The sequence below is a fragment of the Chrysemys picta genome, chromosome 19 (assembly GCF_011386835.1).
Source record: "Chrysemys picta bellii isolate R12L10 chromosome 19, ASM1138683v2, whole genome shotgun sequence".
Taxonomy (NCBI): Eukaryota; Metazoa; Chordata; order Testudines; family Emydidae; genus Chrysemys; species Chrysemys picta.
In genome coordinates this window covers 2,521,473-2,545,089 of record NC_088809.1, presented here as the reverse complement: position 1 = coordinate 2,545,089, position 23,617 = coordinate 2,521,473, and the positions used below count along the sequence as shown (strand labels likewise).

At 42.1% G+C, this 23,617-nt stretch overlaps 1 protein-coding gene across 3 annotated transcripts in view; it reads right to left on the bottom strand.

The window, feature by feature from the left end:
• EFCAB5 (EF-hand calcium binding domain 5) overlaps nt 1–23,617 on the bottom strand; it is a 63,851-nt gene that overhangs the window by 37,826 nt on the left and 2,408 nt on the right. For 2 of the 3 annotated variants that reach the window (XM_065572854.1, XM_065572856.1), the window contains exons 2-6: nt 22,047–22,086; nt 11,834–12,405; nt 6,116–6,272; nt 4,906–4,966; nt 2,512–2,582 (exon numbers count right to left, since the gene is read on the bottom strand). In XM_065572854.1, the coding sequence (XP_065428926.1) occupies nt 2,512–2,582; nt 4,906–4,966; nt 6,116–6,272; nt 11,834–12,399 (855 nt within the window). In that variant the 5' untranslated portion in view covers nt 12,400–12,405; nt 22,047–22,086. Of the gene's footprint in view, nt 1–2,511; nt 2,583–4,905; nt 4,967–6,115; nt 6,273–11,833; nt 12,444–22,046; nt 22,087–23,617 lie in introns of all 3 variants that reach the window. The other variant, XM_065572855.1, reaches the window with a different exon arrangement.

The window sequence follows — 23,617 nt, the reverse complement described above, 5'->3', positions numbered from 1 at the left end:
GAGTGCAGAAGGCAAAGAAATCGCACACTGTCATTTGGGATTAGTCTCTGCACAGCTGCTTTATGCTCTGTTCTTAATTATCGTAACTGCACCCACTAGCACTGCTAAGTTAAGGACTGTCATCATTTCTAGTCTAAATGTTCCTTTTCACAGTTTATAGCCCAACCATAAAATCTAGCTCTACGGTAGGTGGTAGGTGGAAACTTGATTGGTAAAGTCTCAGCCCAGAGAGTTTTTCCAGTAAATTTAGCTTTAACTGATTTGGTTGTTTTTAAGTTAACGAAGGGAAACGTGATAGAATGAAATCCTTAACTACATTCCTTGACTTTGGTGAGTTAAAGTCACATATGTGACGTTTCTTAACTATACTTTTTGGTGTTATTTTTCCTTTATTTACTTGTAACTTGTTCCCTAGAGTGAATTCTTTTCTATTTTGGTAGATCCTAGAAGTCTGAGCACAGTGGGATGGGGACAGCTTCTTATACTGTAGGCTAGGCTAAGAGAGAGCATATATAAATAGAGCGCTGTCCCAAAGCAGGCCTAAAAGGAGAATCGACCATCTGGGCTGATATTTTGTGATTCTATTGGTGCACTTGTTCAGCATTTATAATAATCATGCTCAGGGTTTATGTAGCCCCTCTCATCTGAGCAAAATGAAGCCCTTTACAAACAATTTCTTAAGCCTCACAAGAACACAAGGAAGTAGTACTTATCCTCACTTTACCAATAGGTAATATGAGACACAGGTCTAAGGTACATTTTCAAAACTGTCCCACAATTTTGGGTGTCAAATTTAAGATAAATTGACATTTTAGAAAGTATGGTCTTAAATGACTTGACCAAGGCCACAACACAAACCAGTTTTGTCTTCTATTCTCTAACCACTAGATGACAGCACTTGCTATATATTCTGTTCACAATGATTTATGGGAACTGCTCAGGCAGATTAACAGCACCATTAGTAGTAGCAGAGTTAATGTGGATGCACTGGAGTCTACAGGAATCCCCTTCACATACCTTGCTTTAAATTTATGCCATGGGGCAGTGACCCAGGCATACAATCAACCAGTGTCCTGAGAGACTTTTGGTTCACTGAAGACACATTTAATTCTGATACACAAGGGTATTGGGTAAATAAGAACTCAAATCATAACCATACATTTATATCCTGATTTTTAAAGTCTTAGTAGCATTTTCTTAAGATGACTTAAATCTTCTTTTGTCTTCCACCTTCCTTTGGGAGTTGTAGGAATAGAACAAGTTTACAAAGACTTACTGGGACTGGAAAACTGGTCATTTATATGACTGTTACCAGAGCAGGTAGTGGTCACAAAAACTGACATGCTGGAAGATGGAGCGAGAGGGATAGCTGTATTTATATGGTTGTTTCTTTCATTTGTTACAGCTTTGTCACTGTAATAGTTCAAAGACACACTCACCATCATGCAGCTGACACACATGCTTGCTGACATACACATGCACACACATGTTCAGGCCCACACGCTCACTCATACCACCCACACACGCTCCATCACCTTCACAAAATAGGACACAGTCAGGGACGCTTCCTTGAATTAAACCACAATGTGCTGGGTTAGAAAAAACCCAAGGCACAGAGGGGTTGGGGGTAAGAGGAGGAGGAGGCAGGGCTGATACATTTGACCTTTTGAGATTATTTGGTTGCTGTGATAAATGAACTACTACCCTAGTTCCCCACAGATGAATGGGAGCAGCCTAGCACCGCAGTCATCCTCGCTGAATCCTTGTGTCCGATGGACAGCATGCCGGAAGCTCCTCTGCAACAGGAGCTTTTTTCGTAAGTTCCCTGCAAAAGCTACCGAATGCTTCCCTTATGTTCTGTACACTCCCTGGTGTGGAATTTAAACCAAAGCCACATGGTGGCAAAATATACTCACTCTATGGGCAAAAATAGTAATGCTGTTCATCCCTGATTAGCCTTCTGTTGTATTGTACTTTGGTTAACAGAATTCCCAAAGGAATAGTAGCACTATGGGAACCATACTAATTACATTAGAATGCTAGTTACATTGGGAGACCGTCTCCTGTGTGCTGTTGATGAAAAATCTGAATTCACGAGTGATTTGAAACACAGCTCCTTGCAGCATGGCAGAGGTGGTGTTTTCACGCATGCTAAGGAGGGCACCAGGGAGATGTTTTAACAACATGGCTTTTAAAATATCCCTGATAATTAATCCATAGAGCTCCACAGACAGCGACTTTGGAGGAAGCTAAAATTCCACTCTACTGGAGTGATGGGGGCGGAGGCGGGGTCTACAAAATAAGGATGGGTATGTGGATGTGAGCAGATAATAATGGCAACCTGGGAACATGGAGTGACCCAACATTGCCAGAGTCACAGCCTGGGGCTAGGGAGAAGGGGGAGGCCTCTCATCTTCTATTGTCCGCACCCACCAGGGGAGGAAACACTCATAAAAGGCATCAATAATAGGAATAAAATTCTGACTCAGGTGCAGTTATTTAGCTTCTCACCTCCGTAAACTCTTCCTCATTCACTTTTTCCCCCAGTGTATCTATGGTTTCCAGCTTCCTGTCGTAGATCTCTAATGGAGAAGGAGAGAAGATTAGACAGAAAATAGGCAGATGTATTTTTGCAGAATTGTATTTCTACCTAGGGCTACTCTGGCCTGTGGCTGGGAATGGCAGGGAATTTAAACCCCTGTATATACCTTGCAAGTTCAGATCTGCTTCCAAATCAGTAGTGTACTTCCTGGCTATATAAATACAGGCTGGGGCTGATTCTTATATCCCTTTCCATTGCTGAGAAACTGCAGTTCCCTTCTGAAAGGCAAGCAATATGGACTGGTGCAGACAAAGATTTATGGCCAGATTCAAACATGACATAAATAGGTGCAAATCACAATGACTTCAATGGGAGTTACATCTGCTTATGCCTGGCTTGTGCTGTAATGAATGGGTGTAATTCCTTTACATGTTGGGAATAAGTGGTCAGGTTCCTTGCACCTGTGGCATGACTTTGGAATTACCAGCAAGGCCTGGAGCTTCTGTAGTCTGAAAACAAGACACTTATTCTAGCGGCCATATGGAGATATTCCTGTTGACTTTACAACCTTTGCAGCCACCTTTTGGCCTGTTTCTGGGCAACAGTAGTGGACCTGAGAAGAAATGCCAAGGATTTGTGTGGGAAATCTTGAAAGAAGAAATGTTCTCTCTATTGGGATTATTATCCTGTTAGTCTTACTTCTACAATATGGTGAGTGAAACATCAGGAATAATGAGAACACTCTCCGTGGAACCTATATATTTCTTGCTTCCTTAAGACATCCAGAAGTTATACATTATCTTGATGAACCTATCAAACATGGCTTAATGCTCACTTAGTGTATTGGACTCTGTTAAGTGAAATACACTGAGAAACAAAGCAGGGCTGTGAGTAAAATACTGCCAATAGTGCCTAGAATGCCTGTAGAGTAACCATCTGGCCAGGAACTTCCTTCTTCCTTAGAGTGCCAGTATCCCCAACAGCGCCACAATAGCACCTGAGGATTGGGTTTGCCATTCAGACGGTGTGCTGCCAATCTAAGCTCAATACTCAGGCAATGCTTACTATCATAAAAAGGGGTTGGGCAAAGCCAAGCTGTGGAGAAAGGCTATTTCAGAGGGAGGATTGCAATGGGCTTTTGAGTGTCCTACGTAGCCTCACATCTTCCAGCAAAGACAAATTTGTTGTTACTGATGATCATAATACCTCTATTTATTTTAAAGGTCTGACAACAGTCTTTCCACTGCCACTTCAACATTTCTAGCCCTATCTATTCAATTATCATTATTTAATTATGTCAAGCGTAAGCCATAAAGAGGACGAGAATTATGCAAATTGGTTCAGTGCTGAGTGCTCTGGTATGTGGGCCTCGTCTCATTGTATGTCACTGTCCTTCCTTTCACTGGCTAGAGGAAATGCCCAGAGAAGATGAGCCTTGTCGCGGAATTCTCAGGCACATTTCAGGATTTGCCCTAGAAGGTAACAGCTCCGCCACGCTTTCATTTTTTACCCACCCCCAAACATGCCAATATGGCCCTAGTATGAAAGGAGAGAGGGCTGGGGGATCTTCAGCTGATTTTCATGCACACATGGGGAGCAGGTTTGGCTAATGTGGGGGAAAGGGAAGAGGAACAAGCTACTTTCTGCTGTCAGAGTTTTATTACTTAGGAAGGGGCTCTGTGAGTCTGTTCCTGGCAACTAGAGAGGCCCAGATCAACGTAGTCTAAAATGACTGGGCCAAATGCTGCACCCCTCCCCCGTTTCCATGGGCATGGAGCGGAGCTGGTGCAGGTCCAATTCATCTGGGGGAGCTGGAGGCCCTGGAGAGGAAGTCTGCCTGCCTTTTCACCCTGCAGAGCTCTGCAGCAATGTGGAAGAGGGGCCTGTGATGGGGATGGACTTGGGGAGTCAGGAACACGACACGGAACGGAACAGATCCCTGTGGGCACACAGGTTCTGCAGCTACTGCTATAGTCCATGGACTCTAGGACTAGCTGTAGCATGGCTGCACATTTCCATCAGGAGACCCCACCAGATGGGGAGAGGATTCCTTGTTCCCCAGCCCGTTTTAGATCCCCTGTGCCAAGTACATTTACTCAGGTTTTGTGCTGTCATGTGGGTGGGGGGCCCACAAGCTGTGGTGTTATTTTTACATAATTTTATTTAAAAAAAACCACACACACACTAAGCCAACACAATGGTTCACCCTCTGCCCCTCCCCACTTGAAGTCTTGCAAGCGAGACTCGTGGCCGGTATACCGTGACTGTCCTTACAGATTCCATGCCTACTTTCCTTTTGCTCCCATTCTGCACCAGACATCAGACCAAGGAAAATAAACCAAAGAAAACACTTGTGACCTTACCCGGCCCCGCTCCCAAAGGAGTAGAAATGACATCCAGAAATGACCTCAGGGCACTCTGAACCTATAAATCAAAACAACAATTAAAAGCCTGAGTCAGAGAAACAATCTTTGCTCATCTCCACTTCTCCTTAAACTCAAAGCAGCTCTACTTTTACTCTCTCCCCACGCCTGAACAGCAAAAGGGCACCTGCTTACCCGGCATTGACACTCTGGCCCGGGTTATCACCATTTGATTGTTATGAACAGATTTAGATACAGCAGCTCTATAGCAATTGGTTTCTCAGAAATGTCTTGCCATTTATTTTCTTCCTGCTTTGTTTTTGCCCAGGGCTCCTCAAATCTTTACGGCAACATAAGGATACACCGGTGCTGAGAATGGATGACTGCATCACAGACCATACCCAGAGCCCTGTGATCTGAAGAGGTCACCCTTCAAGGGTTTCTAGTAAGTAAATGGGAATGTTATGCTAGACAATAGCAGGCACACTGCAGCAATTCTGGAATTTTCCCATCCTAACGAACATTACTTTAGCCCCCCCGGCCTCTCACCACTAACAGAAATTCAAACCACATCTATGTTATGTGCCTTGTATAGCCCAGAAAGCTAGTGGGCCTCAGGGGAGTTTCACAGCAGGTGACTTATTTGCCATCTATGGAAAGTGTCTGTACCAGCACCCCAGACTGGTCGGTCCATCATGATGGCTTTAAGTCTTGTCTTCTCAAACAGCGAGTCAATAGTTTGGGGCAGAGGGGGACAATGGAATTAATGGTGGCCCTGAAAGGACAGGATGGGAGTAAGCCACCCAGTGTCTTCTGAGGTAGATTTTGAGTTGTGACCAGCTGCCGCCAGGAGACCCAAGGCTCAGAGATATAAAATTATCTGCGGCACTTATCTAGCTCCCATTACGGTAGTGCCTGTGCACTACACAATAATGGATTTATCCTCACAACCCCTCTGTGCAGCAGCCAGGGCTATTATCCCATTGGGCAGCTGGGGCGCAGAGAGGCTAAGTCATTTAGCCAAGGTCACAGAAAGTCTGAGGCAGAGCAGGGACTTGAAGGCAGATCTTGTGGGTCCTAGGCTAGTGCCTAACCACTGGACCATCCTTCCTGCTATATAACATAGCAAACTCACTTCCACAATAGCCTCCATTCTCTTCCTCCTGGGTGGAAACATAGCAGTGTTTCTATGAATATCTGCCCTAGTTACCAGTGTGAGTGGTAGCTTTCCACTGACATCCAATGTCCATTCTTTGAACTGCACTGCCAGGGCCTCCTTTCGCATCTCTGTCACCTGAGACTTGATTTTCTCCACCTGCTCCCTTTGCTCACGGTTTTTCTTTACCTCAGACTTCATCCTGGCTAGCCTGTAAGGCATGGGCATATGGTTCAGAAGGTTACTATCACAGGTTGAGCTAAGCTTGGTTTGACCTCTCCTGAAGAATAGCAAGTCCACGAAAGCTTATGCTCTAATAAATTTGTTAGTCTCTAAGGTGCCACAAGTACTCCTGTTCTTCTTTTTGCGGATACAGACTAACACGGCTGCTACTCTGAAAACTGTAATTCCTGTACTTTCTAGTACATGAGGTCTTTTCCCCATTGAAATAGTTGATCTTTTGGGCAACAAACTACCAGTCAAACTCTATATAAACACTCACAATCCATGTCTTCATGAGGCAGCTCTTGGAAGGTGAGAATGTTTGTCATGAAGTAGACGTTTCTGCTGAAGGCCAGCGTAATTAAGAATTTGAATACAGAGCTTGAGTATCAAGTACATCTCTATAGAGAGCCTTTTGTGGAAGATGCATGGAACTCTCTCTGAGCCCAGAGACAGTCAGACATTTAGGGACAAAATTATCCCTGCTGCAACTCTAATGACTTGCAGAGTTACACAAAGGGTGGATTTTGCCCTTAATGAATGCACCTTTCTACGGTGGTGCTAATCATTAATTATGGAGATGTTCTTCCATTTTCCTGCCGAACATTTTAGCAGGAGCTGAAGGGTATAATTTTGCTTCACTTAATTTAACAACAAAATTGCATTACTATGCATTTGTCTCAGAGCCTATGTACCATTTAATGTAAGAATTGCACTGGCAATGAACTATGTTTAATGAATTTTCCAAAGTACTACTGCACAATAAAATCCTCACTGCTTTAGGACAGGGATAATTTGCCTACCATGCTTCTGTTTTGTTGAACACAGAGTTTGCAAGCCTGGACCAGAAGTGCCTCTCTTTCTTTTGGATTCTAGCTGTTTTCCTTCTCTAACCTATCAGAAGGGCATTTGCCAATCCTCCATTTTGTACCCAGGATAAAAGGATTTTATTAAACTGATCATGTATAGATTTTTTTTTCATTTGTAAAATATAAGTAAAGTCTCCAGGAAAACAACGCCATGAATGGCACTCATTATGCCTATAGCTACAGGGTAACAGCTCAACTATGGGGAGGAGGGTCTCGAGTTTTTTATTCCCATTTCAATGGATTGTTAAAGAGTCTTTGTCTCTGTATTGAGAGCTCCTAACTGTTCCTTTCACCCATGTACTGTGCGTTCACTGAGCCAGATATTGCTCTCAGCCATACAAGTCTATAGCTAGCAGAAGTAAGTGGAGCTACTCCTATTTGTCTCTTGTCACTGAGAGCAAAGTCTGGCCCCAGCACTGTAATTTAACCAGATGATTTCTCTTTTCTCCAAGACTGTTTTTTCACTTAAGGTGTGATGATAATCTGATACTATCCCTGACCTCTCACTATAATTTAGGAAAAAGGCTTGCAATTATAAAACAATTACATTTTAATTAATAAATAATAAGGCCTATTTAATATGTTATAATAATACACTGACTACAGTAATATTTATCACTAGGTCACTGTTAATTCATGGCCATTTATCATGGAGGCTTCTTAATCAATCACTCAGTTACCCAGTATGTGAGAGGCATATGAATGAATGAATGCGAGAGAGTCTTGTGAAACTTAACCCTCTTAGACCTTCTGCAATATTTGTGATTTTACTTGGGCCTCAGCGCTTCACAGTCCTATTTTTAACAGGATTCTTGGAGGTGATTCCTGCAGCTCAAAATGGCACAAAGCTGTCTTTGTCTTGATCTGTTCCTTCATTTCCTTCTGTAGTGTTTTAATTCGGGATTATTTCTAACCTTGATAAAATGGTGAGATATGTGGATCAGATCCAACCTCAGAATGAGCAGTCAAATTAGGGAATTTACAAAAGGGCTTGCTGACTACCACAAAAAAGTTATTTCTCACTTCTCCTAGCCGCTTAGACTTTAAATATTTGCTGTCCACTGGCACTGCCCCATTAACTGCCAAAGATTTTGAAGAGCTGAGTGAAAACTGTGGGTCCTTAGCACCTCTCAGGACCAGGCCACATATGGCTAAGTTGTTAACCGCAAAGAGGTAAAGGTCTGAGCCTCTGGCTTCTTATGCCTACTAACAGTAAGCGTACTAACATCTCTAATTACCAATATAACAAGGGCAGGACGTGCCTCTGTTTTCCTTAATCTTTCCCTGGGGCCTTCACCGTGTCAGTGAAAATCCCTGCTAAAATCTTTCCCCCGTTTGGCCTCTCATGGGGCATTAAATCTAGTCTTTGCAACACCAGAAATTCCGGGGCTAGCTCATCTATGAATAAAATCATAACAAACATCAGCTGAAGATGGATGCAGCTTCTGAGCTGATCTATCAACAGTGATTTGCTTTCGCTTTGAGATGAAAAGAAGGAAGACTGCGTGGATTGAGTCCCAGTGTAAACCCATAACACTGCAAACAGAACCCATCTCCACACCTGTTTTGGGACAATCTTGAGTATATTGGACTCAGGAAGGACTACCAGGCTGTGCAGAATACAGGGATAATTAATATCGTTGAGCAGATTTCTGCCACAAGATGAGCATGTGGATTTGGCTTGGTGTAAGTAATGCCCTGTGGTTTAGCGTATGTACACGTTTATCAAGACCATGCAGACCTTGGTTATTACCAACCCTACAGAATGGAGCCAGTGTGTGAAGACTCACTGCTCAAGTGAAACACTATAGGGGAAACCTTGGCCCTGTTTAAGTCAACGGGAGTTTTGCCATTGACTTTGGTGGGGCCAGGACTTCACCCTATAACAAATGGCAGGTAGATGTACATACAAGAAGAAATAAATATTAAGGCAAGGAAAAAGATTTCAGTTTGCAGATATCAACTTATAAATGACAACAGGGAAAAATTGTATTAAAAATTCCTTGATAAGGGCCTTTAAATTCAAACGGCACTTGGCTTAAAAAATCCACAAAATAAATGGGGAAACTGCCCTGCTCATTGCTAGGAAAAAGCCAGACTATGGGACTAACTGAAAGACAGCTGCTTTCTGATGTGATTCAGCCCCTGACACCTTGATACCATGGAACGGGGTGTTGGGAAACCTAATTCCCTTTTCTGGACTGCTTTACTAATGCTGCAAAGAGGAGATGTACCAGTTGCCAAATTAAATGGATCAAGAAAGTTCTCTGTAACTTAAAAATAGGAAATAAATTTAGAAACATTTCAACTATCAGCCCCTCTTCAGGAATGATTAGCAAACACAAAGCAGGATTAACTCCAATGTAAGAGTTGCCAAACTGCTTTGATGATTAATTTGGGCAGTGCCAAACACAAGGGACGGTACGTGCTATACATGCAGTGTGCTGCAATTTTGTTTCTCTAGGCAGCTTGTTCCAGCTATTACCTGAAAAGGCATGTAAATGCACTCTCCTTCTGATGTCCCTGGGAGCAGGACAAAGATTGTCCCACTGCGGAAGTTTCCATCTGGTTATAACAGTCCTGGGTAGATGCACCATGGTGGGAACACATTTGTTAGTAATGATTTGATAAGCAGAGCTATCTGTAGGGTGACTCCCTGCACAAGAAGCATGTGTGGGAAGGAAGGCAGCCCCTGTTCTCCTACATACGGATGCATGAGTCAGCTGGATGCATTGGCGTCCTTTCAACAAAACCAGACGTTCATTCAGGTGTGAGTTGGTTTAGATACAAAGGAATTTCTCCCACCCCACTCTCATGAACTCCCTGCCTCCCAACATGGTCGCAATTAAGGTGGGGATGGAAGAAGCCAGAGAAAGTTCAGCTAGGGGGGGTAACGTTTGGATAAGCAATTGAGGTGAAATCCTGGCCCTGTTGAAGTTAATGGCAAAACTCCCCTTGATTTCAATGGGGCTAGGATTTCACCCCTGAACTTTGGGTGCTTACATGAGCCATTCTGAGCTCCCCTTCCGTTCCTCTCCTAATTTGTTCTTCTACTTGGAAAGCCAGTGACTCATGGCAAGTATTACGCACCAGTGCATGGTGGCAGCAAAAGCCGTAGTGCAGGTATGGAGTCCCCAGATTTAAGAACACCAGACAAATCCTATGATCCTGCCAGACACAAATATGGAAATCCTAAAATAATACAAACACAAATCCCATGATACTTCCTGTTACTGCCATGGCTGTGTAAATCCCCTGGCACTGACAGCCATGGAGAGGCTAACTGCTATGACTCCTCATACAGATTTCCTGAGCATCAGCTCTCGGACTCTTCCATATCTGTCAAACTAAGAACTTGACTCCCAAATTTTAAACTGGAATTACCACCCCAAAGCAAAGGTAAAGCATGAAATCATAAATCCCTTAATAAACGGCAAGCCAAAATGCAGAGCGCTCGTGTGCTGATCACCTCTAGCTACATTTAAAGGCAGGTAAATAGAGTTAAGTGCACTTCATAAGAGTCATTTATCACTGCTTTAATTGTATCCGGTATAGGTTATGTATGTGCCTATGTACTACAACAGCATATGCATTAGAAATATGAGAGAGAAAGAGAGAGAGATTTAACCATATTCCTTTATTCATTTAATTACTGGGAACTTCCATTATCTTAGTTTAGGGTCTAGACATGAGACATTTTTTGTCAACATCTTCTTTCCCTAATTCCTGACACCAGTTTTATGCAAATAGATGAGAGTACTCTACAAATCCAGTTATTCTACCAAAACAGACCCTGGAATAAAGTGATCAGGAAGTTAATGAGTAGTTCTGACATTATTGCTACCCACTCTGGTGCCTTTCATAAACACAAATGTTCACTTGCATATTTTTCTGAATTGACAAATCAAGATGAATGTATTATTTATGAATGCAGTGCAACTGAATTTTATAATCCCATCACGTTGTGAGATGCTGTTGAAAAAAATACATTAATTAAATAACACTGGACCAAACTGTGCAGAGAAAACCAACTCATCTGCTAAGTTAGGATGGGCAATAATGATCCAAAGGGAAGTGCTGACGGAAAGAGAGTCTAAAATGGCTGAAGGTGAACTGCTCTGAAATGAACATAGCTACAGAGGGATTATAGCAAACAGTTTCCTGGAGGGAGTGCTCAAGGAGAACCAAGACAGCCCTGCCCTTGGTCCAGTCAAGAGAAATCCTCAGGATGGGCAGCAGAGGCAACTTGGCTAATCTTATTTCCATTATCTTTGGAGGGACATAAAGGGGAAAGGGCCTCAGGAGTGCCAAGCCTATATTATTAACACTGGTGCTAAAAATGTCCAGAAAGGTCATACAGTGTCTTCATTCCATGTGCACAGTGCCAAATCAAGCACTACACAGTAGGGGTAGGATACTGCCTTAAATATGCATAAGCCATTGCTTGGCTACATCTGCCATGTGCTGGGATTTCTCTTGCTTCCAAGACTCAAAGAAGAGGACAGCTGCTGGCCATGGCACAGAACTCCATGGGATTCATTTCGTGCTGGAGGATACACTTCTGCCATCCCAGATTACAGTCACTGTATCCAATTAAGGAATGTACTGCTTTTTGTAAAATGAATACAGAGATACCATGAAAAGGGTATGCTACAACCAAGCATAGCTTAAACTCACTCACCTGTTAAGTGCCGTATCAGGCACCTGAGTTTTCAACTCCTCCATGACAGCCTTCATCCCTCTCTTGTAGGGACCTAGTTTTGCAGATGTGTCAAACTGAGGGTTATGCCTCATCAGATATTCTCCTAGAAAATTAATGGGATCAAACTTGGGTGGATCTTGGTCTGTTTCAAGCACCTTCTTTCTTTCTACTTCCATTAACAATTTTTCTACTCCTGGGACTAATGTGGGTAACAGTTTGTCGAGCAAATAGGCCCGGGTGTCCCTTGTCATCTTCTCTTCACTCAACCATTCCTTAGACAGCCAGTCCAGAGGTTCTTTCTTTTTTATCTTTTCTTCCTCTGCCTTACGTACGTGAATCTTTTCCACCTTTTCCCTCTGCAGATTCAACGCTCTCTGTTGTACCTTCTCATAGAATGTCTCTTTCCATTGAGCATCCTTCCTGAGACCTGGCAGCGTAGCACTCTCCTGCCTTCTCCTTTTTTCTCTGATGGGCGTACTCTTAACACTAAGCTTGGGGAGTTTCAGTCCGGGAGTTTGGGCTTCATCTTCTGGCACAGCAGCCATAGTTCACTGTGATACATGCAAAAGCAGATCAACACTATGTGATTCTGAAAGACATGGCAGTATGATAGAAAATACCAGGGAAAACAAGTCTATACAGTTAGAAAACAATCAGTAGATGTTTCTTTTACATTCCTTTTCTAATTCAGAAATTGTTACTTTGCACTTCTAAATATCTACAGCCCATTTCATCTGAGGAGTTTAAAATGCTTTACAAGCGTTAATTAGTTATACCTCACAATGCCCCCAAGAGATACTGGAGCTAAATATTTGTATTCCCTTTTATGGATGGGGAACTGAGACACAGAAGGGTTCTCAAGGTGACCCAGCCAGTCAAAGGCCGAGTTGGGAATGGACTCAAGTGTGCTGTCTATCAGTTCCCCATTTTAACCACTGGACAACAATTCCTCCCAATTTGAATGTTTTCCTTTAGTTCCCCTTCCTTGTTTCCAACTTTTCTAATAATTCCCATGAGACCTGGGATACAGGAAGTGATCCATGTGCAGTAACAGATGCCTGAGGCTGGGACTTTTCCATGTAGCATCAACACAACTATTTTCTGCTATTCAGAACTGCCCATTTTGTCTCCATCTTTCCCATGCCCTTGGGGAGCAGACAGTGAGGCCACACGGCAGATACAACACCTACTTTATTTCATTTTTTGCAAATGTTTGTCCTCTGCACATTTTCCAGTGTGTAATGTTTCTCTCTGGGGTTGGGATCTGCCACCCCTGCTATGGGACAGGGAGCTCTGGGTTAGGAAGATGATGAGACATTAAACTGGACCCTGAGGCTGAGTTGTTTTCCAGCATTTCATTCTGTGGGTCACTTTGAAAGTGGGTTAAGCTAAACAGAGTGTTCACACATAGAGTTATTCAGGAATAGCAACTGTGCTTTAAATTTACATCCCCAGTCACTTTCAAGTGTAGACAAACCCTAATCTCAGAGACCTTATCTTCCTTCAATGTACCAAATTCCACCTCTTGGTCTCTCATAATGTTCAGTATGTGGAGCACCAGGAAGGACTGTGTGGTCCTTGGATGGTGCATGAGCCACAATTTGAAAGCTACTTCTATTACCGTCCATACACACAGCTCTCATCTGCCTCTATGGGAGATACACACAGGGAATGCAGGCAGAATCTGGCCTTACTAGCCAATTCAGAGACCAAAACACCATCACCATCCTGCAAAACACCCCCAACCCAGGGTTAAACAACAGCAAGGATAATCTCAGCATCAGTAACGTCCCTGAGACAGTTTGACCAAAGCAAGGTAATTCCAAGTTAAGGCTGAAACTCTGCCCTGGACTTGCACCGCCCTGAAATACAGGCACCTTTTAAAGGGGTTTTTGGCTGATTACAGCCTTTCAGTAGCCATATCAGTGGCGCTGCTTTTGATATATTTTGCTATTTCCACTTCATTCCTAAATACCTGTAGCTGTTCTGAAGAGTTGAGCTTTTCAGGAAATGCACAGAAGTGATATACGGCCATCTTGGCACACTAGTGTAATTGCTAGCATGTTGACCTTCTGGTTCCTAGCTAGGATTTGAGTCCAAATATTGCCTGAAATTGGTATGATGATCCCTAGCAGTAAATTTCTGGGTCGGCTTTCTGATGGGTCTGGTGGCACCCTCTAGTCATTTGTGCAGGGTGGTGATTATCTGCTTTGGGGGTTGGGGAGGATGGATTTATATGTCAGGATGCTTGCCTGGCCCAAGCAATGTGTTATAAAAATGAGAGCTGTCTTTCCCGTTAGCGGATATAACCTGTAAAGGAGCACAGATTTATAAAGGCAAGAAGGGAACTTGTCAACTCTATCAGATTGCCATTTGTTAGGTGAGTTTCTTTCAGTAAGAGGTAAAACCAAGCTCCTTATGAACATTGGTAAGACATAGGGGTGATAACCCAATGTCCTGGCCAGATTCTAAATGAAGTAGTTATGTTGTGCCTACATAAACTACTGTTGCACTTTCAACTGGTTATGGTATTTTTCTTCACTTCATTATAGTGTTGTGCAGTGTTTCTGTGCACTGTTGAAACAGTTGCTGCATTCCACTCTAGAGATAACCGCAATTCAGTGACGACTAATGTGATCCCTATATATCCCACATTTACCTGACAGGGTGATTGTGAGAATTAATTAATGTTTGTAAGGTGCCTTTACATTGAGTGAAAGACACTACAGAAATGCAAATAATCAATGGGTTTGACTCTCTATTCCATTAAGCCAGTTTTACACAGGTATAAAACTGGGGTGAGGAAACAGGGAACCAGAAGCATTAGCAAACTAGGAGAAGGAGGAACATGAGAACAGTAAATAATTATTACAATATTAGCAACATTCATCCCAAAAGTGTCAGGATCATACTCCAAACCTTGCATCTGTCAAGAGTTACAGGGCCAAATTCTCAGGTAGTGTAAATTACCATAGCTTCATTGACTTCAATGCAACTATGCTGATTTACAGCACCAGAGAATCTGGCCCATAATTCACACAACTCTCAAATGCTTAGACTAGTCCCAAGTACAATGTGCCCTGGTGGTAATGAGCATAATGTACAAAGACAAGCTAGTTTTGAATGCCAATAAAACTCAAAAATTGATATAAAGTCTCTTCATACTGTTCAAATTGAAGGCAAGACAAGCCTTTCATTAGGATACCATTTTCCTGGCTCCTTTTCTGTGCACCAAACATTTGTGCTCGATAGTCACACACACATACAATTTGATTACCTCTCTGCAGTCAGGATACTATCACTGAGATAAAAATCCGCTCATAATCAAGGTAGGTTTCACTAGGGAGCAATTTATTTATTTAATTATTTATTGTAAAAATTATTGAAGTGATTATTTGGGGAATGTTTGACTTATTGAAGTGCTTTCAAAAGAAGAGGCCAGTCTGGGAATTTGTTTAGCCCTGCCATTGCCCAAAAAGAATTGTCTTTCCCCAAAGAGCTTCAGAAGGAGTTTTATCTGATTCGTCACAATGGCCCAAATCCTCCAGTATATTTAGGCACGGACGTACCTTTGAGGATCGATGCCACTGTGCCTAACATATTTGGAGTATTTTTTCTTTTTTTAAATCCTGGTTAAAATCAACCTTTAAAAGGACTGTAATGTTGCTTCCTGGAACTCAACTGAAGAACTGTTTTTCTTACCTTCTGGGCAGGTACCAAACCAGAAATGTCTCCTCCTGCTTTCAGAGAGGCATTGCAGATGAATGAGAATTTAATATACACCCATCAGTTCCTAGCCATTAGAAAACTTACAAATGAATTAGGGATTTCTCAGTCCTGCTGTGGAGCCAGGCTGTGAGTTTTACTCCTGGGTGTGTGTTTGAGGTTGCTAAGCAATAAATCCAAAGGTTGCTATGTCTCATCTACTACTCAGAACTGCAGTAGATTGTCTTCTGCCTTTGGCAGTTCAATATAAATTCTTCCTTAACTTATATCATTGTGTCATATGACCAGGGGAAAAAAAGGTCTAAGGAATGGCAACACATATAGCACTAAACTGCAGTGCTGCCCGAGAGAATATCCATCAGTGCCTAGGGACAGTAGGCTGGCCTTCAGATTCAGGGATCATGAATTCCAGCACTGCCTCATTCACTAGGGACAGAAATTGAGAGTTTTTAGGCCGAGCTGAGGATTGTACCAAACAGATGTGAGAACCTGAGAGCATAAACAGAAATTAATTACAGGCCAAACTGAAATAACATTACTGGGTTCTTCTTTTCATTAAGAATCAAGAAACTTTGGAGTGGCCTGCGGAGTAAGACAGCTGCAGTAAACAGAAGGGGGTCTTTAAATATGCTGTTCCTTAAGAACAGATTTAGACTGGAATGTGCACGATTCAGATCTATCATTATTTCTCTTATTCTTGTGTATAATGGAGAACCCGTTCCACAGGATGAAAAGGAGGAGGGAAAGAAAAGTGGTCTGCATGAGACTAATTCTGTTCTCATTCACCCCAGTGTAAATAGAGAGGCACGCCAGTGGCTTCAACAGAATTACATTGGCATAATTGAGAGCAGAATTTTTCCCAAAGTCTTTATTGTTTGAATTACAAACTAGCACTTCTGGAATGGCAAACTTCTTCAGTAAATTGTATTTATCTTATGCTATTCTTTCTGCGATGCAATGTCTCTATACTTTTTGCTTTTTAAGATGCATGACCATGTGGATTGACCCATCTCCACCTGCACAAGAACTCTGGACTATGACTTGTATGTGCTACTTATCTTTGGGACTACTGCACTGTACCCTATCCCACAGTACAGGCGTATGATTGTTCATTTCATGGGATATCAGAGACTGTCATAAAACATGAACCTTATCAACTTTAATCTACCAAAACAAAGGTTGAAAATATGATTGTTTTTCCAAAATCTGGTGCATTATTTGTTTGAACAGTGTAACGGGGTGTAGCAGGGCTCTCTTTGTTCCTGCCTCTGCTCTGCTCCAAAAACCACTCAGAGACCCTCACGTTCAGCAATCACCAGTGCAGTTTATTTACAGCGTTCAATGCCACCACCTTCTCCCCTGCAGCTTGGAGGTTTCAGCCTTAAGGGCATCACAGTCTCTGCAGCCAGTAGGGAAGCGCTAGTACTCTCCTTCCCCTCTCTGGCTTCCCCCTGCTTCTTTCCTCTGGGCCTGTCTATAACCCCAGGCTAATTAGGCTGGCAGCTGTTTCCCCTTTGCCAATCAGGCACAGGTTTTTCTAGCCAGCTCCAATCTATCTTCCTTAATTAGAGCTGGCGTGACAGAGGGCTGGTTCAGGAGTCCCAGCCCAGCACTCCGTCACAAACAGTATTCAGAGTAGCAGCCGTGTTAGTCTGTATCCGCAAAAAGAAGAACAGGAGGACTTGTGGCACCTTAGAGACTAACAAATTTATTAGAGCATAAGCTTTCGTGGACTACAGCCCACTTCTTCGGATGCATATATATATGCATCCGAAGAAGTGGGCTGTAGTCCACGAAAGCTTATGCTCTAATAAATTTGTTAGTCTCTAAGGTGCCACAAGTCCTCCTGTTCTTCTTTTTACAAACAGTATTGTCCATCTAATTCAGGAACAACTGAGTACTAATTCCAGATCTGGCTCAGTTTGTGACTCTGGGAAAGTCACTTAACCTTTTTTGCCTCAGTTTCCCACAGGGGGACATGAGTATTAATATATCTGTAAAGTCCCCTGAAGACGAAAAGAACTACAGGTAAAATTCACCCTGTGCAGAGGTCTACCCAAGGTCACAACACCATTTACATCCCACTTAAATTCTTGAAATAAAATTTGTTCCAAAGAGCTGAACTGGAACTTAAATGGTGCATAAGTCTCATGTGGGTCCTCTACAGAGGGATAAAATTAACCCAGCAGTGAGTATAATTATAAACTGGTGGTGGCTGCAAACCTTAATGGGGAAATATCACTTTAAATACATAGTTCAATTTATGGCCGCATGCAGGCACCAGCATAGGTGCCGACTCCATGGGTGCTGGGGTACCCACAAGGAAAAATTAGTGGATGCTCTGCACCCACCAGCAGCCAAGCTCCTCCCGCTCCCACCCCCTCCTCACCTCCTCCTTCCCTGAGCGCGCCGTGTCCCCACTCCTCCCCGTCCCAGCGCTTCCCACCCACTGCCTAGCAGCTGTTAGGCAGCACTTAGGACTTTCTGGGAGGGAGGGAGGGGTAGGAGTGGGGACGCAGCACACTCCGGGGAGGAGGCGGTAAAGAGGCGGGGCAGGGGTGGGGACTTGGGGGAAGGGGGTGGAATTGGGCAGGGTGAGGGTGGGATCAGGGGGGGTCGAGCATCCACGGGGCAGAGGGGAAGTTGGCGCCTATGGGCACCAGGGAATTTTCTTGCAGCCACAGCCTCCTGGGCGGTGTGGGGGAGGGGAGCAGCGGCCCCCTACCCCAGGGTTGCCAGCAGTGGTTGGGTCCTGCCCACCTCTGGAGACACACAATCTGGAGGAGCAGGCAGCCAGTAAGTTCCCCACCTTCCCAGGGCTGGTGGGGTCAGGCTTCAGCCCTTGGGTGGCTGATGACAGGCTCCAGCCATAGGGCTTCAGGCTCCGTTCCCCAGCTGTACGGTAGTGAGCTCTGGCCCCAAGGTCACTCCCTGCTCCAGTGCCCTTGGCCCCTGCTGCCTCCATATCCACCTCCCCATCCAGGGCTTAATTTGTCCCCAGGCTTGCCGGGGCTGAGTAAGTCTGCTGTGAAAGGTGATATTTGTATATTTGTTGATATCACTTTTCATAGCAGACTTAGTAACTAGCACGTCTTAAAAAAAAAGCAACCAAAAAAAAAAAAAAGCAAAAGACATAAGAAAAAAGACAAGAACATACAAAGCACCTTATTTGTGTTTCTATTCTGTTTAGGCCCAGTAAAGAATAGAGACAACTGTACATTATTTTTATTATTGAGTCTGGAAAAAAAATTCTGCATAAATTACAATGATTTGGACATGTATATGTGCATATTTATTTGTTTTCCCTAAAGTTAATTAAGTATTTTAGAAAAAATTGTCAGAGCTTTTGCTGGTGGCTGCACTCTGAGGCCACCAAAAAAATTGTTGTGAGAACCCCTGGGGCCCATGTACCTAATCTAGTGTTGTCCCTGTCACAGGGTTTGCTGGCCCCTTTAAGGTAGTCCGGGCCCCAGGCTACCCATGACAAGCTATTTTAAGGAGAACGAGTATTTCTAGGCAGTTAACTGAATAACAAGCACCTTGGCCTGACAAAAGGCCATCTGGGCTCAGTTGTAGGGAGGTCCTCAGAGAGAGAAGCTCTCTGAAGTGAGAGGAGCTCCCAGAGACCACAGATCCCAATGGCAAGGGCTGTGCAAGACCTGAGCCAAAAGGGAAGACTTTATTTCAAGTGTATTTGTATTTAATGAAGTAGAACCACAGCAGGGGAATTTTGTCTTACAAGCTTTTGGACTGTGTATAGTTCTTAAGAGGCCCTGAGAGAAGGGAAACTGAGGCAGGAAGTGCTGCAGTGCCACACTAGGTCAGCAGGGGGTGCTACAGGGTAGGCATAGCCCTGAGACAGTACCCTGAGATGTTTTATTTTCCTCTGTGTGCTCCTATAAATACTCTTTCAAAGGTCTGCATGGTTGTAATTTAGGGCTTTGGCCATCTTTCTGCATATTTAATATCCTTCTATATAAACAATATTCTCCTGAATACACTCAAACACCCATTTGTCCAGCTAAGGCACCCTTCTGTCCTTGCTATAATACTAACTTCATTTTACTATATTGCATTTGTTTTCAGGCAAGGAGCATGAAACAAAAATAATCTAAATCAGCTTTCATGGGGAAAATACACCGAAATGAATTGTAATTTTTTTTTACTATTATAATTAGCAAAACAGATGACTAGGGAATAGACACTTATTTTAGTGTATTTGCAAAATGTGTTGAAATAAACCCTAGATTACTGTAATAAAATGCATCTGACGCTTTGGGCATGGAATTGTTAGAATAATCTAAAATGTGGCTTTAAAATGGTTTCTAATTCTATTCACTTCAAATCAGGTTCTGCATGATTAATTCCTGTTTGTCTTTTCATTCCCCGGTGTACCTGATGTTTCTCTTTTGGAATTCAAAATGTTATTGTTGTTGTGGTCAATCTATAAATCTTTTTTAAAAAGGAAACTATCAATTGTAAAAATACTCTAATTTTCCTCAAAGCTGCTGTTAAACCACCAAATGAGAACAGGCGAGGGAAAAAACTGGCAGGAGTGATTTAAATGGCTCTATTTTTATTTCTCTGAAATTTAAATACTGTGGGCTATAGCAAAACAGTAATCACACCCTATTTAACTCTGATGTTATATCTTAATGTTTCCTCAAAGCAAAGCCCATCCTTCTGCCATCAAATACTTGTGCTGTGCTATTGACAAAATAGCATGCTGAATATGTCAGCACAGATGTTTTGCTGGGGAAATTCTTATTATATGTTATTTTTGGCTTTGTACACAAGATGAAGTCTGGGGGCATTCTGTGCCCTTTTACACTTCATAGCGGGACTATGCTACAATCACTGATGTTTGGTAGTACTGAAAATAAAATAAAAGGCGTGTCAGCAAGGGAACTATTTTCATATTTACTGAAGACAAAAATAATTCATGGTTTTCATGTGTTAAAAGATCTCTGGGGCCAGTCCTGCTGAGCACGGTACCCACAGCAACTTGCAGGATATGGGCACAAACTTATGATCCCTGTTTTATATAAACCATTGTCTGTCATTACCACAGGCTGCATTCTAATCGTTCTTTTAAATCAGAATACATTTCCTTTATAGCTTCCTCCTCTACACTTAAATGTTGCTGCTAAAAACTACTCCACATGCAAATTATAAGTTTCTAATGGCCTTCAATCCCCTGCATCTCTGTGGTTACTTTAGTTAACAACGGATTTATAAGACCGTTAGCTGACTATAGAAAACAACTTGGTTATTTACTTGTTAGGAATGACTTTTTACAAGTGTTTGCCGTTTAAATATTCCTGGAAGTGCCAATGAATATGTGAAAGTCAGAGAACTGTCTCTTGGTAGGCCAGTTCAGATAAGCATTTCTCTAATTACTCCTGGAGGGAAATCCCAGGACTTCCACTTTTCCAAATCTATTCAAAACAAAACCCCAGTGCCATCTGAGAGGATCGCCCCAAGGCATTGGGAACTCCTAACCTGCACACTGTTTACTATAGATTGTACTACAGAGATATGCAAATTGAGGATAGGTGCGAAATCCACCAGTGCTCACCCCCATGCCTGCAGGAAACCATCCATTGGAATTAATTAATACACCAAGCACAATACTTCACCCAGAAAGGTAAAAAACAAGATCCCTGTCATAAGTTATGGTGTACAAATCCTTCCCATCCTCAAATGTGAGGCCTCCTCCTGTTTCCATTGAAGATAATGGCAAAAATCTCATGGGAGCATGGACCATGAGTTGACTGTCAGTTCAACACTGTGCCTGTGAAAGTATCTCCTTTTCTGCTAAGCTTTTCTGTCGTCTCTATAACCAAATGCCAGGGAACACATAACATCTGATCCTACACTTCTTGTGTCCCCAAAGCTCCTGCAATAGGAGGTTTGGGTGGACAAGGATTGCTCCCATGTTTGTGCTTTTACCAATCCTCAAATTTTCTGTTTCTCAGCTTCCAAGCACACAGTACAGTTATTGCTCATTATAAGGCACATTTCTCATTTCAGATCTAAGTATAGCTTAATTTCACAGACCTGAACTCCAATCTCTTAAATTATAGTACATGGTTTAAATTGGAAGAGATGAATCAGGAAAATATTAAAGAATTCCCCATACCTCCTATTTTCCCTGTTTCCCTTGGATGGGATCCAGCAGTCTGATCGCTCTTTTCCCTGATTTTATCTTTACCCCCATGAAACCCTGGGATAAATAAATAAATAAAATTCCAGGCACACTAGAGGCCTAATCCTGAACTCCTTGCTAAAGGACTAATCCTGCATTGTGCAGGATCTGGATTGCAGAATCAGCATCCAAGGCAAAACTCCCAATGCAGTCAATGTGAAGTGCAACATTAGTCCCTGAAACTTAGATGAAAAATCTGAACTGAACATTTTTATTTGCATTCAAATAGAAAAGAAATGTAAACAGATTGTTTTTTACCTTAGGGACTGGTCCACACTGCCCAGCTATTTCTGTTTCACTGAAACAATTCAAAGAATATACATTATGCAAATGTAAAATACAATTTAAAAATGCAGATGATGAAGATACAAGCAACCTTATGTACGTTTTAAAGTTATTAAAAACAAAACTGTATCCCACTCTGCCCAATTAAATTGTGTTTATCTATGACATCTTAATACGTAATTTTTTAGTTAAGTAGATGCTGCAGTGATTTGCTGAATTGGGACCACAGTGATGAATTGGAGCCACAGTGCTTACTAGCAAAGCTAGAGAAGAAGGAAGGCCTTGTGGTTAAGACCCAAAAGCCACAATCCCACAATTGAGGAAGAAGGCTGTGCTGATTTTAAAAAATGACATAGTTTAGAGGGGAAGTGAAGGCAGCTATAAAAATAAAAAAATAATATATAACACAAGGAGGAAAGGGAAATTAGATAGTAATGAATATAAATCAGAAGTTAGGAATTATAGAACTTTGATAAGGGAAGCAAAGAGACACAAGGAGAAATCTTTGGCCAGCAGAGTTAAGGACCATAAGAAAGTGTTTTTTTCAATATATTAGGAACAAAAAGAATCCTGACAATGGTATTTTTCCACTACCAGTTGGAAATGGTAAAATTATCAATAATAATGTAGAATAGGCAGAAGTGTTCAATAAATATTTCTGTTCTGTATTTGGGTGGAAAAAGATGATAGTGTTATTTATATAGTGTTAATCTTCTTTCCGTTCCACTAATAACTCAGGAGGATGTTAATGAGAAACTATTAAAGTTACACATTTTTAAATCAGCAGGTCCAGATAACTTGCACCCAAGAGTTTTAAAAGAGCTGGCTGAGGAGCTCTCTGGACCATTAATGTTGATTTCACTAAATCTTAGCACACTGGGGAACTTCCAGAAGACTGGAAGAAAGTTAATGTTGTGCCAATTTTTAAAAAGGGTAAACAGGATGATCTGGGTAATTATAGGCCTGTCTGCCTGACATTGATCCTGGGGAAGATAATGGAACAGATTATATGGGACTTGATTAATAAAGAATTAAAGGGGTAATGTAATTAATGCCAATCAACATGGGTTTATGGAAAATAGATCTTGTCAAACTAACTTGATTTTTATATGAGACAGTTATGCCCAACAGTTCTATGTTAGTAAATGCTATGCCCAAGAGCAAATGTTTAATGATCAAGCAACTGAAAGCATTTTTAAATGAGATTTCTTCTCTACTTAAATTCTCCAATGTCAATTTTTTTAAAAGGCCCAATCCTGCAATCCTACACAAATCCAGAGGGTTGTAACTTTTTTTTAAATTAAAGGATTAAAATTTAAAAAAAGGTAATGAGTCTGTTACAGGGGTCTGTAACAACCTTAATTTTTTAAAAGAGGACATAATAATGGCTTCCATTTACTTTACATGTGAAATAATTGTTTGTAAACACTTCTTTTTGCCGTAAATGAAACCTCTTAATATTTCTTTGATCATGAACTTCTCATATTACTTAACAACAATTTTTTACACATAATCAGCTATATCAGAGCCATTGTAACACATGG